We start from the raw sequence: 14,671 nt of genomic DNA, 5'->3' as shown, positions 1-14,671 counted from the left end.
TGTCATAAGTTGCATCAGTAATGTGAAGGCTTATATGCAACAGACATCTGAGCATTTTCTTCTATAAACAAACCCTAATCCGATACACAGAAAGCTAACACAAGGATGATGCGAGTGAAATAACAAACTTAATCAGAGAAACTCACTCACAAATGAATCGGGTCGGGTTGATCCTTTAAGGGAAATGGACAGAAGAAGAAGAAGAAGCCATTGTTAAATTCAATATCTGATGATGTAGAGAATGGTTATGGCGGTACGGTTTAACTGGTTCAGACCTCTCGACTACTACGATTCAAATGTTAAATTCGATTCATTTCTTCACGATTATAGTTACAGATAACGGAACTAAACAGCAAAAAATGGAAATTAGTATGTGATCATCCATAATTATCTCAATTAATCATTTACATTTTGAAGTTTAAACCTGGATTTTAGCAACCTAGTGGCGATAATCTCTAACCGTTTATTAGCCTCATAAACTAATCTACATGATTTACTTACGTGGCACTAAGTGCTCACTTGAAACACTCACCAGAATACACGTGGCTCACTGTAACAGCCAGAAAAGAAGTACCAAGCTTATATAAAAGCCAACATCTCCTCCACTCTCTCATATCTTCCAAATGAATCTAAATTTTGTCATTTCGTTTTACTTTCAATAAAAAACTTACTTTTGGTTATGTATGATTCGTTTGTTTATTTAATCAAAAACGTTACACTTTCTCTTATTTCTTTATTATATATGAAATGAGCTCAACGTTTAACGACTACCATCACCATCCAAAGAGAGAACCAAATGAAAACAACTCCGGAATCTTATACACTCCCTCACCGTCACCGTCACCGTCACCGCCGACGTTAAAAGTCAACAAAGACTCTCACGTTATTAAAAAACCTCCGTCTCCGTCGTCTTCCTCCTCCGCGGCGAAGCCTCGTCACCCGGTGATCATTTACACACACACTCCCAGAATCATACACACTAATCCTAAAGATTTCATGGCTCTTGTTCAAAAACTCACCGGAATGTCCCGCTCCGACGAAGATCCCGGCGGTAACGCAACGACAGATCCCGGGGGAAAATCAATCAACCGGACTGTCTCTGATCTAACCGTCGACAGAAAAAATAATCGGAATCGTTGCGGCGGAGGTGGTGGCAATAATAACTACAACAGAAGCTTCTCCGGTACCGGAGCCGGAACCGGAAACGGAAAGGGGATATTTTTTAATAACACGATGATAAGTGAAGATAGTGAATCGTCGTCAGTGATAACAACTGATGAGAACATCGGAGAACATGGACAGGTTAATTCTTCTCTTCCGTATTCGGCGGTGGCTATTCCTCCACAGCCACCGCCTCATCCTCCTCCGCCACCGTCAATGTACGACGCGGCGGGGATAAACTACGGTGCTTATTTACCGATTTTCCCGCCGGCGAATCCAACTGATAATTTCTTATGCGGTAATCAGCCGTTTGCGAATTTTGATGATCCGCTTTTCTTCGCGCCTAATATGAGAAGCTCTTTCTCTTCTTCTTCATCTTCTGGCTTCGATGGCTTGACGGAGTTTCGCGATTTTTAAGTAATCCGGCGTTTAAAATAAATTTTGATTTTTTCTCATTGGAGGAGGTCTTGAAAAGGACTAATAAATTTTGAAATTAGTTATAGTTATTTTTCCTTAGTTAAATCCGGTTTTCTTTTTCTTTTTTTTTTTGTCAACCCGGTTTTCTTTATTATACTCAAAACAATTTTTCTGTGATCATTTTCTTAGTTCACAAATTCATTTTTATTTTTTTCCCGTTGGGCATCAAATATAGAACTCTTCATTTTGTTCAATTCGCAGTTTCTTATTTCTTTTGGACTATAATATATTTCTTTTGGACTATAATATAAAAGTGAAAGAGATTTAAAAAAAAAAAAATTGAGATAAGAAAAATAAATTGTCTTTCCAAATTGAGGTAAGAGTTTCGAGCTGTTACAAACATATAAAGGAAATTTGTAAATAATTTTATTGAACTCAAGACTTGGCTCACGAGATTAACTCAATAATACACAAATTTGCATACAAATATAGATACATACATACATACATGTATAAAAAGTATAGATCATAAGTATATATGTACATAAAATACGTCTGTGGCAACTATAGACGTCTCCTCAGTTCTTCTTCTTCTTATTATTCTTGTCATGTTGAAGGACCACTGGAGCCGCCGGTATACTAAACCACCACTCTCTCAACCGCCTTATTAACCGTTCTGTGCTAGCTCTCCGTGGTGGTGAGTATCTTGTGAAAAGCTCAACAAACACTACCGAAAGCAAGTAGCGACCCGGAACAAAGGCCATCATCGTCGCTGCGACCACAATCGCAAGCGCAAACTTCTGGCTCGCCTGAATAGCGGTTTCAAACCGTGGTTAGACACAGCGTTAGGAGAAGTGGTTGTGTTAAATATAAGAGGGCAGGCTGACCTGAGGGAAAAGCGAGAATAACAAAGCTCGGAACTTGAGAAGAACGATGTTTGCGTCTTGAATGTTCTGTTCGAGCTCCGAGATCCCGTTCTGGACTGCCAAAAGTTGTTCCATTGTGTTCATTGGAGGAGGAGCAGTTACTTTCAGCTCGATCATGAGCTTTTCTCTGCTGAAGCATCTTGTGAGAACCATGAAGATTGCAGAGAAGAGAGATGCCAGAGCAAAGACATAAACAAGCCATCCCCTCCAAATTATGAAAGTGGAGACGAGACAGAAAACGCTAGACTTCATAGGATCATCCCAATACAACACAGACAAAATCCAGTTCCCGGTTTCCATTATCGGAAGCATCAGTTCCTACCAAAGAAAAGAGAAGCAATTCAATGTTTTAGACAACGCAGTTACAAATCTTCCTGTCAAACTTTCTTTTCCTTTACCTTCATCACGGCTATGTTGGTGTCAATGCCTTCCATTTTGACTCCATTAATTGTCTCTTGCGCAAGCACTACCTTCTCGTAGTTCTTACGTGACTCCTTCACTGCTCTCTCTAATGGATTCACATCTCCAACCACTACTTCACCCACCACAAGATTATTCGTGTCTCTCCTGCTCCTAGGACTTGACCCTCCAAACACAGAACCCAGCTGCGAAACCACATCAGAAGCCGAGGAATGTAATGTCCCTGGTAAATAAATTTCATACATATTACACATTAACTTCCTCGAAAATTTCATCTTCTATAATCATATAATGCACACGCTTTCAATTTTCACACTCTTGGTCAAGATAAAGAAGATACCATTAGGTATAAGTTATTTTGATAAGAAGTAGTGCAACCTGTATCTTTGGATTTATTTGATCGATGGAGCTCTCTTGAAGTAGACATCTCTGCAAGCGTCTCAAGAATCAGATCTCCACCGGGAAGCTGATCGCAGAGATTGAACGGGAGAAGATTTTCGTACCGCATTGCATTTGTCAAACTGAGTTCTTGAAGAGCTTGCACACGTATAACGCCAAGGACAGCCTTTGAAAGTGCTTCGTCTCTTGCCAAACCGGTGATCTTGTACTTGTTTATGTATCTGTGAACGTATAATACTTCTTGTATAATAGTGAGCCAGTAATCACGGCGTGTGTGGCCTTTAAGCTCTGGGAATTCCATTACCACTGGTTCTGATCTACAACAGATAGCCATTGAAAGCTGTTAACTGACCATTCATAAAAAAAAGAGAGCATGTTTTCAGTTGTACAAGAGATTTCAATCGATTAAATGTAAAAAGACACGGCCTTACAGAGATATAGACTTGTAAGAAACGGCCTTGTCGAAAAGCCGAGTGCCCCAAGGACCAGTTAACTCAGGTTTAATTATTTGCTTTAGATCTTCAGATAGATCATATCGCTTTGGTGTGTCATAAGAAACAACCTTTAAGGCCTCAAAATATAGTGAATGGTCTGTCAGGATTAAGCGACCTGAATAGTATTGTGGCAAAAGTGAGTGGTACGTACACATGCCAAGACTGTGGCTATTGAGAAAATACAAACAGTACCTGGCCACGTTGATATTCCAATATGTTCAAGAACTGGTTGGGTAGTAACTGTCCCGTCTATTTCCAGAATCTTTTCTCTTTTTGATCGAACACCAGAAAGCAAAGATGATTCGGACTGAGTCCTCATCTTCTTTATTGCTCTATAGACAAAATAGACATTTAAAAATGTCTGCAAAGTGATTCAAGACAAAGGAGTTCAGCTTCTAAGGATAGAAAGTTTTACCTCTCAAGTCCATATAAATACTTGTCATAAACGGAGAACTGAAGCCGACCACCCGTTGCTGAAGTAAGCATTTTAAACAGATTTTCACATATGATCACATCAGCTATTATAGGAACTGCTGGTGCGATCCGTGAGAAGGCTTCTAAACTCACTGTTGCATCTTCTTCTACCTATTTCAAAGGACAAAGATGATAAAGAAAAGATTCTTATAAGGATTGCAGAAGAAATGAGAAAAAGAAGCCTTACACTGAGTAAAGCCTGGCTAGCAACAGCTGGGACTTCCCAGACAACCATCATGTCAAATGTTAAGCGCCGAAACTTTTTATCGGCTAGATGACCTGTTACTCCAACAGACAGTGAAAGTGCCCTGAAACAACAGTACTCTAAAAAGTTCCTTGCAAATAGAGAAGGCTGCTTGAGAGATTCAAATGCTTCTTGTTTGAAACTATCTCGCAGCTCGTTTGCAGAAACACCGAGTATTCTGCATCAATAGCATATAGTCAAACAAATATAAAGACAGACCGATAACCTCATTCTGCATCCAATGCTCGCATTAGACTATGTCTAAACACAACCGCATTGTAGTTTTCTTTAATTAAAAATCAAATTTTCTGTTAACCCCTTTCCAGTTAGAGCAACTTGATGTGGAAACCTATTACTATAGCTTATCAAAACACACACTTTTCATACAAGACAAACCCATATATGCCTCTGTAAACTCATACTGCAAAATGCTTACTTATCGATGAAACATACAGATGAATGGTACTTACTTTGAACACCTGCGGACAACCACATTGGCGATAGGAGAAAGCTCAGGTATCCAATTGGTGCCAGCAGATGGGGATCTTCCCATTTCCTCGATTTCTTCATCGAAAGAACTTTGTTTCCCAAGCAACCATTTAAAAGAAGTATCTTTAACCAATCCTTCAAGCATATTCCGGGTTTTACTCGACATACCAAAACTCCTTAGTTAGTCCCTTACCTTGTTTGCCTGAAACAATTAGCAGAATCATTCAAGAAACTAGATTGATTCCCATTATATGAGATTACAAGAACTGATTTCAATGCAAAACTTAATTTGCAATTCAGCTAAAGGTAGTTGGTCGGTAGGTTTGACACAGAAGATATAACAATTCCTAACTTTTATTTTTAAAAAATGACTATGGTTTTGCCTATGCGATCTCTACTGCTTCATTGATCAACTTGAAAGCTAGTTCTAAAGTTTTGCACAAAATTCCAACACAGAGACTAATCAAATCTAGAGCATCGTAGAAGCTGACAAAGTCGAAAACATTCCAAAATCAATAACTCCAAATCAGACTGCTGTTTATTTCACGAAGAGCATTTGATCAGATGATCTCAACGAACCCACCTCAGATCAAACGTTTTAAAAAACTCGGTTTTTTGCCCACCATCCTTACGCTCTCGAATTAGCGATCAAACTTAGGGCTTTTAACTCTTGATTCCTCGAGAAGTTTTCTAATGGGTCCTCTTGATTCTCAGATTCTGCCTTGATTTTGGGTTTATCGAATAAGAAAACACGCAAAGAGAAGCGAAGCACGACGACGGAGGAGGAGGAGAGAGCGACGGATATCGGGAAAAAAGCTCTGATTCGTTCTCGGCCTTGGTGCTTTCGTTAAGACACGGTAAAACGTGTTTTTTTACACGTCAGCAGACTTTAACGGTTCAGATTAGACCAAATGACCGTCTCATTTAATCTTGTCTCTACACGTGTCTTGTAGGAAATAATAATCAATCCAGATAAGTACCTCTTCTGATCACGTGTGATTTTCTTCCGACAAAATTCCGATAAAACACGGAGAGAAAACAACACTTTTTTTTTTTTTTTAAATTTTTCTTTTTTCTTTTTATTTTTATTTTTTTATTATTTTTTTAATTAAAACATTTATTATAATTTTCTCCAAAAAGACCTAAAGCAAATCGGCGTTTCACCGAAAAAAAAAGAAGCTCGCTGTTTGTTGATAGATGCCCGCAGAGTAACCGGAGCCTGACATCCGGCGGGCTCAAGACCCACAGTTTTGTGGCTACAACCGAAGACCGTGAATTTTTCAAATTAATCCACATTCATTAATTAGTGTTGTTTCTCTATGTTGCCATTGATCCTTTTGCTTTTTTAATTTTTATTTTGTTTGTCAATCTATATACTATCGAGCCTGTTTTGCGATCTGCACTCATCTTGGGTATAGTCATGTCCTGGGATTGATCTTTGTAGTTTTGAGTGCTTAACCTGTATTTAAATCTTTTCTCATATGATACGACTCTTATCACATTATTTTTCATTACATTTTCACTACAGAAAACATTTTTCTTATGTTTTGTGATAATTTTATTTTAAATTAGTTGCTCAATAACCAATCACATATCGGAAAGTACATTATGTTTTAACTTAGAAAAATAAATAGTATGCAAAGATCGTCTTCAAATTTCACGGGAAACATATTGAGTATCAGTTTAATTTTAAACTAATTGCTCTATACAAGTTACATATCTGAAAATATATTTTGTTTTAAATGAATAATTAAATATTTTTTTAATATGTATGAAAAATCGCTTTTAAATTTCGCAGAAAACATAAGCACCTCTAACGGAGGTTTTTCAAAGAGCGTCTAAAGAATTAAAAAAAAAAAATTAAAAGTAAGAGAGAAAATGAGACACAATGTCTCATTTGAGAAACTCTAAGACACTGTGTCTAATACTTGCCATCATTTGATTGGTTAAAGTTTTTTTTAATTAATTAAAACTTAAACAAATAATTTATTTATTACAAAAACATTAAATTATTATATTTGAGAAACTTTTATAGTTTATTACCGTTGGAGATGCTCTAAGTGTTGTTGAGTATCGGTTTATCGGTTTAATTTAAACTAATTGCTCAATACCAAAAGAGGAAAGATAAAAACCAAAACCCTAAAATAATATTAAGAGCCACGTTATCTTAATAGATCAAATGATAACATTGCATTGAGAGCCACCTGCTGCCGTTTTCTTCGGTGACCAACGATGACGATACCAAATCTTCCAAAGGATTTGGTAGAGGAGGTTCTCAGTTTTGTTCCGGCTACATATCTGAAACGTTTGAGCTCTACTTGCAAACCATGGAACCGTTTGATCCACAACGATAAGAGATTCGCAAGAAAGCACTCCGATAACGCCGAAAAGGAGTTTCTGGTTTTCATGTTGAGGAGAAACTTCAGGATTTGTCGGCTAAGCTTCAATCTCCATGGAACTGATCCATCTGCAGAGGTAAAAGGTGAGCTTATCCTACCAGATCCGTATTTTAAGAACTCAGCTGATCAATTCAAGATAGATCGAGTCTTTCACTGTGACGGCCTATTGTTATGCACCTCCCAACTCGAACGAAGAATGGTTGTTTGGAACCCGCTTACTGGTGAAACCAAGTGGATCCAAACCCGCCACGAAGGCGGAACCTTTGTTCTCGGATACTCCCAAGACAAGAACAAATTCCGCAGTAAGAGCTACAAAATCATGGGCTTTTATGATCGTAGTTCTGAAATTTTGGAAGTTTACGATTTGAACTCTGATTCATGGAGGGTTCTTGATGGTATCCGTCCAGAATGGTACTTGGGATACGCTTATCGGTGCGTGTCTTTGAAGGGAAATGCTTACATGCTTGGTATAGATATAATAGAAGAAATGGGCTTAAGCCTATCCTTGCTCAAATATGATTTTTCAACAGAGAAATATGAACCTGTGACTCTTCCTTTTCCCTCTCACGCCCATTGTTTTAGGGAAGCTCATTGTCTTTCCGTTGTTAGAGGAGAGAAACTTTCCCTGTTATATCGGCGAGATAAAAGATCCAAGACTGAGATATGGGTGACAAGTAAGATTGATGACACCACCACCGAAGGAGCAGTTTCTTGGACCAAGGTCTTAGCATTGGATTTGAACAGGGAGCTTCAAATTGCGTTTACTTCAAATTTCTTGGTAGACGAGGAGAAGAAAGTCTTCATGTGTTGTGTGAGTTGGAGGGAAGACGGAGACGAGGACAAGTCCAAAGACAAGGTATACATTGTTGGTGAGGATAGTAAAGTCAAAGAAATTGATTCTGGAGTAAATGCAACCACTGGATGTTGGCCAACTATTCTTGGTTATGTTCCAAGTTTGGTTCAAATCGAGAGAGCTGGAATTAAAAGAGGTGACTAAACAAGCTCTACTACATGTAATCTCTCTCTCTTTTGTGTGTGTGTGTGTGTGTTTTCTTAATTTATCTTGCTTGAATACTCATTTGAACTGATATTTTATGAAGATGTTGTACTGTCAGATATTTCAATTAATTGATCAGTGTTCCTTGCTTTAAACACAGTTTTTTAAAGTTTATGATCAAAACATGTCTTGTAGAGCAGATTTCTAAAGAAGAGACCAGAATTATGTTTCAAAATATCAAGCTTTTCTTAGTCATTAACAAAAGTGATTCATTAAACATGTACAAGGCTTTTGTACTGGAGTAAATGCAACCAGTGGATGTTGGCCAACTATTCTTAGTTATGTTCCAAGTTTGATTCAAATCGAGAGAGCTGGAGGGAAAAGGAAAAGAGTTGACTAAACAAGCTCTACATGTAAACTCTTCTTTTTATATTTTGATTTTTTATTAGTTGCTCAAGAACCAATCACATATCTGAAAATACATTGTTTTAATTTAGAAAAATAAATGATTTTTAAAGTTGTATGCAAAAATCACCTTCAAATCCGCTGGAAATATAAGTATTGAGTATCGGTTTATTGTTTTAATTTTAAACTAATTGCTCTATACAAGTTACATATATGAAAATACACTTTGTTTTAAGTTTTAAAAGAATAATAAATAATTTCTTTATGCAAAAATCGCCTTCCAATTCAGCGGAAAACATAAGTATTGAGTATCGGTTTATCGGTTTAATTTTAAACTAATTGCTAATTACCAAAAGAAGAAAGGTGAAAACCAAAACCCTAAAATAACATTCAGAGCCACGTTATCTGAATAGATCAAATGATAATATTTTATTGAGAGCCACCTGCTGCCGTTTTCTTCGGAGACCAACGATGACGATACCAAATCTTCCAAAGGATTTGGTAGAGGAGGTTCTCAGTTTTGTTCCGGCCACATATCTGAAACGTTTGAGCTCTACTTGCAAACCATGGAACCGTTTGATCCACAACGACAAGAGATTCGCAAGAAAGCACTTCGATAACGCCGCAAAGGAGTTTCTGGTTTTCATGTTGAGGAAGAACTTCAGGATTTGTCGGCTAAGCGTCAATCTCCATGGAACTGATCCATCTGCAGAGGTGAAAGGTGAGCTTACCATACCAGATCCGTATTTTAAGAACTCAGCTGATCAATTCAAGATAGATAAAGTCTTTCACTGTGACGGCCTATTGTTATGCACCTCCAAACTCGAACGTAGAATGGTTGTTTGGAACCCGCTTACTGGTGAAACCAAGTGGATCCAAATCCGCGAAGAACGCGGCACCTTTGTTCTCGGATACTCCCAAGACAAGAACAAATCCTGCAATAAGAGCTACAAAATCATGGGCTTTTATCGTAGTGGTGGCCAAGTTTGGGAATACGATTTGAACTCTGATTCATGGAGGGTTCTTGATGGTATCCGTCCAAAATGGTACTCTGGATTCGATTATCGGTGCGTGTCTTTGAAGGGAAATGCTTACATGCTTGCTAAAGATGTAACAGATGTGGGCTTAAGCCTATCCCTGCTCAAATATGATTTTTCAACAGAGAAATATGTACCTGTGACTCTTCCTTTTCCCTCTCAAGCCCGTAGTTTTAATAACGCTAATCGTCTTTCCGTGGTTAGAGGAGAGAAACTTGCCTTGTTATATCGGCGAGATAAAAGATCCAAGGCTGAGATATGGGTGACAAACAAGATTGATGACACCACCAAAGGAGCAGTTTCTTGGAGCAAGGTCTTAGCATTGGATTTGAGCAGGGAGCTTCAAATTTCGTTTAAGACAAATTTCTTGGTAGACGAGGAGAAGAAAGTCTTCATGTGTTGTGTGAGATTGAGGGAAGACGGAGACGAGAACAAGTCCAAATACAAGGTATACATTGTCGGGGAGGATAATGAAGTCAAAGAAATTGATTTTGGAGTAAATGCAACCAGTGGAAGTTGGCCAACTATTCTTAGTTTGTATGTTCCAAGTTTGGTTCAAATCCAGCAAGCTGGAGGCAAAATGGAAAGAGGTGACTAAACAAGCTCTACTACATGTAATCTCTCTCTTTTGTGTGTGTGTGTGTTCTTAATTTATCTTGTTCGTGTTCTTTGAATAATCCCTTGAACTGATACTTCATTAAGATGTTGTATTGTCAGATATTTCAATTAATTGCTCAGTGTTCCTTGCTTTAAACACAGTTTTTAAAGTTAATGATCAAAACATGTCTTTCAGAATTATGTTTCAAAATTTCAAGCTCTAAGTCCATGACAAAAGTGATTCATATAAAGTGTCTTTTCTCTGAGTTTTCTTTTCACCCAAGTAATCACCCATTCACTTTTAAAGTTCTACCACTAAGCCAAGCATGGTATGTTGTAAATATACGAATTGGTGTTTTCTCTCTCTATCTTACAAATACACACCACTTAAAGTTACAAATATTGGACCAAAAAGCAAAAGTATCTATTATCGGTTTATCCGGTTTAGTTATAATTAATTCTAAATTAAATGCACATAACCAGATATATCTCGGGAAAGAGGAATGATGAAATGCCCTAGATTATTATTAAAGAAATTTTCACGTTTAACATGAAAAAAAGATTTGATCTCATGTTTTGGCAAAGTGAGATTCAAATCTCATGTTTTGACAGTTATTCCATATAATGACGAAAATGCCCCTGACGAAAAACCAAACGGCACAGTTACGTTACGGTTTAGTTTCATATCGCGGTTTAGTTACTTTTTGTTTTGAAAAAAAAAAAAAAAAAAAATTCAAGAAAACGAAGAATTCATCATCTTCGTTCGACATCTCCGAGAGATTCGAGAGAGAAGTAGAAATCAGTTCGGAATTCATTCATCCATCTTCGTTTTCGACATCTCCGTTCGAATTGTCTGCTACTTGATTTGAGGCATTGCATTGAACTCGAAAAACCGGCGAAGAGAAAGTTCCAGTTCTTCCGGCGAAGGCGACCTGAGAAACATCCGGCGAGATACCAACCTTCGCGATGGCTGGGAATAAACCAAACGACGTAGTCTCTAGGAAGAAGCATACGCAGGAAGGCCCCGAGAAGGACAAGGTGGAACTCAGAGTATCCCCGAGGAGGAAAATCCCTCCGAGAAATCCGCCGGAGGAATTGGGTAAGTTCCGATATTATTCCGTTTGTAGTTTCTTTGGGTGTATCGGAATCTTAAAGCTTGTTTGATTAAAGGGATAGAAGTTGCCGGATTTTGCTAAATCTGTAGTTTGAAAATTTGAGAAGTTGAATTGGAAATCTCTGTTTCCGCCAAAATTCAGATGTTGAGTATATAATGATGATAATTACTGTGTACGTACACGAATTCATACATCCGTACTTAATTGTATATCACTTGTAATTGCAGGCAGTACAAGCGTGGCTCCGACTGAAGATCTTATAGTTGAAGAGTTACCACCTAGACTCTTTGCCCTAGACCGGTACCCTGTGAAGACGAAGATGAACGCGTACTCCAAACCGGAGTACCTTTCTGACATAGCGCAAGTTCTTAAGGGAAAAGAGGAGATGAAGTTTCTTCTCGAGTCTCCATTTGGGGACCTTTTTAGGATACCTGCTAACAAGTCTTCCTTCTCAGGTAAGCTTGTTCTTGGACTAATATGTCGTCAGTTAGTGACGAGTAAAGTGAATGAGATGTGGATGGTCTTCGGCGGTCATCCAATAAAATTCGGATTAAGAGAATTTAGTCTGGTAACTGGTCTAGAATGTGGGACATATCCCAACAAGAAAGACGTGAGGGATGTGCTAAAGGTTAAAGCTGGTAGTCAAAGTGTCTGGAAAACCCTGTTTGAGGAGAAGTTTGGGGAGAAGGCGAATCCAACAGTGAATGATTTGGTGGTCTGGCTGAAGGAGGAGGAAACCATGGATGGGTGGAAGCAGCTGGCCTTATCTCTTATAATCTTGGTAGATGGTGTGATAGGGTGCCATAATAACCCCATAAGGCCTTCTGAGTTCACTGTTGAGATGACGAAGGACGTGCAATTCTTCTGCAAATACCCTTGGGGAAGGGTGTCTTTTACCCGTACTTTGGAGAGGATAGCAAAATTCCAAACCCCTTCAGATGCTCAAAAACTGATAAGGTGTGTAAAGGATGGGTCTTATGCACTACATGGATTCCCATTAGCACTCCAGCTGTTTGCGTTCGAAACAATCCCATCCCTTGCTAAGCTAGTACCTGATGATGAAGCTAACAGGACATTTACTCAGAGGTCTATCCATCATCTTGCCTCTCTGCGGGCAATCAGGACATCCAGCATCTTGGAGTGTGAGGCTGCTGAAGAGGTATGTACAATTGTTTATGTACGTACATTATTTAAAAAGTAAGTGTACATTCTCTAAGTGGTTAACAAACTTATTGGTGTAGGTTGAGGTAACCTATCTTGTGAAACCAGAGGACAATATTTGTCCTCCATCCCTGTCATGGGATGATGAAGTTGAGGATCCAAGAGTTGCTTACATTGAGCGACTGTTGTTAGCTGGTCATGAGTGGAAGGAGGAAGAATGGGTTGGAGGTAATGCTGCATTTCCAAAGCAGGAGCGCCCACCACAACTTGGAGAGATACGTGAGTGTAAATGTTGTTTTTATACTTTCTGATTATTGTCCCTTGAAGACCAATCAATGATTAAACTGGTCTATCGTAGGTGTGAAGAAGAGGAAAAGAAATGTACCAGCCCCGAATGCACATGCTTTGAAAAAACAGAAATCTGTTGTGGAAGAAGAAAATGTGGACACTGTTGAGGATTGTTCTGAAGATCCCCAGTTTGAGAAGTTTGTAGTTGAACTTAGGAGGTGTTTCAAGAGGCAGGAAGCACAAAATAAACAAATGCAAGAAGACTTGAAGAAATTTGTCCGTAAGGAGATTCGTGCTGCCTTAGTTCCAAAGGTCAAAAAGACAGAACCAACCAAAACTTCCCATGCTTCACAGGGCCCAAATAAATCGGTGGTTAAGGCACCGATGAGTGTGACGAAGGCATCTAAAAAGATGTCTACAAAGAAAGTCTTCAAGTCTGGAACAAGAAAGTCTTCAAGGCTGAATAATATAATGACGTCAGTTGCTGAGATTACTCAGCTTCCTGATGGTAACTCTTCCTCTGAGGAAGATGACCAGGTATGGCATGTACGTACATTTATATATAGTATTTTAAATGTACGTACATGAAGATTAATAACTGTAACTTGTCTGCTATGGTACAGGATGAAGCCAACAATGAAGGTGGTTTTTCTGTAAATGATGGAGGAGATTTTTCGAACAGAGACGAAGGTATGGTTGACACTGGAGTAGCTAACATTTCAGTTGGTGGACCTACACCTTCCCATCAGGTATGTCGTGTACAAATATTTTTTTCAATTATTTCCAGTTGTGTACGTACACATAGGCTTCAGAAGTGTATGGTATACTATGTTTCAGGATGAAGGAGCACGTGATGGTGGTGAGTCTGTCCTTGTTGGTACACAGTCAGGGACCGAGGAAAAAGCTAGTGCTGACACAGAGATGGAAGAAATTCCATCTCATGTACCTTCAACCTCTGTACAGGTATGTCTTGTGCTAATAGTCACATACTGTTTTCCATAAGTGTACCATTATCAATTATTTTCAGTTCTCCACGTACATATAGCTTAAGAAGTGTATGGTATACTATGTTTTAGGATAAAGGACCAATTGATGGTGGTGAGCCTGTCGTAGTTGGTACACAGCGAGGGACAGATGAAAAACCAACTGCTGACACAGAGATGGTAGAAAATCCATCAGGTTTACCTGCAACATCTGGACAGGTATATGGTCTGCTAATAGTCAAATGTAGTTTTCCATATGTGTACTCACTGAATGACGTGTATGGTATATTTGTTTCAGGGAGAAGAACATGGTGCCGGTCTTGAGAGTGAAGCAAATGTTGGGGAGCAACCAGAAATTTCTGAGGATAATGATAGAGATACATCTTCTCAGGCTGAACACACCGAGGAACCCGGTGTAAGTGTACGTACATTTGTCTTTCTTATTTCCCGTGTACGTATAAGTAATGATTGTTTCAGACATCACAAAATAGAGTATATAGCCGATGAAGTTGATAACTACTGCCACAGGTTGATGCGGGAGATGTACCCAATGTAGTTGCAGAGAGTAAAGTGGATGACTCAGTACTTGAGGGCACCCTAGGGGATCCCCCTTCACCATTTGCAGTAGTTAGGAATGTAAGCTAACTATATTTTTAAATAAAATA

At 38.7% G+C, this 14,671-nt stretch overlaps 5 protein-coding genes across 6 annotated transcripts; 4 read left to right on the top strand and 1 right to left on the bottom strand.

Annotated features, from left to right (window-relative positions):
* The first annotated feature begins 426 nt into the window (after nucleotides 1–426).
* Nucleotides 427–1,848, top strand: LOC9319193 (VQ motif-containing protein 20). Its single transcript, XM_002885207.2, has one exon. It carries the CDS (start codon nucleotides 748–750, stop codon nucleotides 1,576–1,578), a length of 831 nt encoding a protein of 276 aa, XP_002885253.1. The 5' UTR covers nucleotides 427–747; the 3' UTR covers nucleotides 1,579–1,848.
* Nucleotides 1,849–1,923: 75 nt separating this feature from the next.
* LOC9321319 lies at nucleotides 1,924–5,960 on the bottom strand. Of its 2 annotated transcripts, none has more exons than XM_021031977.1 (10): nucleotides 5,608–5,960; nucleotides 5,006–5,226; nucleotides 4,479–4,713; nucleotides 4,233–4,402; nucleotides 4,010–4,149; nucleotides 3,755–3,932; nucleotides 3,303–3,640; nucleotides 2,903–3,090; nucleotides 2,466–2,822; nucleotides 1,924–2,387 (listed from the first exon to the last, which is right to left on the bottom strand). In XM_021031977.1, exons 2-10 carry the CDS (start codon nucleotides 5,188–5,190, stop codon nucleotides 2,157–2,159), a joined length of 2,022 nt encoding a protein of 673 aa, XP_020887636.1. In that variant the 5' UTR covers nucleotides 5,191–5,226; nucleotides 5,608–5,960; the 3' UTR covers nucleotides 1,924–2,156. The 2 variants fall into 2 exon arrangements, with proteins under 2 accessions (XP_020887636.1, XP_002883125.1); XM_002883079.2 differs by having other exon boundaries at nucleotides 2,903–3,147; nucleotides 5,608–5,954.
* A 1,169-nt stretch (nucleotides 5,961–7,129) lies between these two features.
* On the top strand, nucleotides 7,130–8,420 carry LOC110229891 (putative F-box protein At3g18330). The gene has a single exon (XM_021031002.1). It carries the CDS (start codon nucleotides 7,257–7,259, stop codon nucleotides 8,418–8,420), a length of 1,164 nt encoding a protein of 387 aa, XP_020886661.1. The 5' UTR covers nucleotides 7,130–7,256.
* A 761-nt stretch (nucleotides 8,421–9,181) lies between these two features.
* LOC9321318 (putative F-box protein At3g18330) lies at nucleotides 9,182–10,610 on the top strand. The gene has a single exon (XM_021033641.1). It carries the CDS (start codon nucleotides 9,297–9,299, stop codon nucleotides 10,458–10,460), a length of 1,164 nt encoding a protein of 387 aa, XP_020889300.1. The 5' UTR covers nucleotides 9,182–9,296; the 3' UTR covers nucleotides 10,461–10,610.
* Nucleotides 10,611–10,785: 175 nt separating this feature from the next.
* LOC110229890 lies at nucleotides 10,786–14,631 on the top strand. The gene is made up of 6 exons (XM_021030999.1): nucleotides 10,786–10,795; nucleotides 13,505–13,560; nucleotides 13,647–13,772; nucleotides 13,861–13,986; nucleotides 14,100–14,225; nucleotides 14,305–14,631. Exons 1-6 carry the CDS (start codon nucleotides 10,786–10,788, stop codon nucleotides 14,560–14,562), a joined length of 702 nt encoding a protein of 233 aa, XP_020886658.1. The 3' UTR covers nucleotides 14,563–14,631.
* Nucleotides 14,632–14,671: the final 40 nt, after the last annotated feature.

Source organism: Arabidopsis lyrata (assembly GCF_000004255.2).
Source record: "Arabidopsis lyrata subsp. lyrata unplaced genomic scaffold ARALYscaffold_3, whole genome shotgun sequence".
Taxonomy (NCBI): domain Eukaryota; kingdom Viridiplantae; phylum Streptophyta; class Magnoliopsida; order Brassicales; family Brassicaceae; genus Arabidopsis; species Arabidopsis lyrata.
This window is presented reverse-complemented; position numbering and strand designations above follow the sequence as displayed.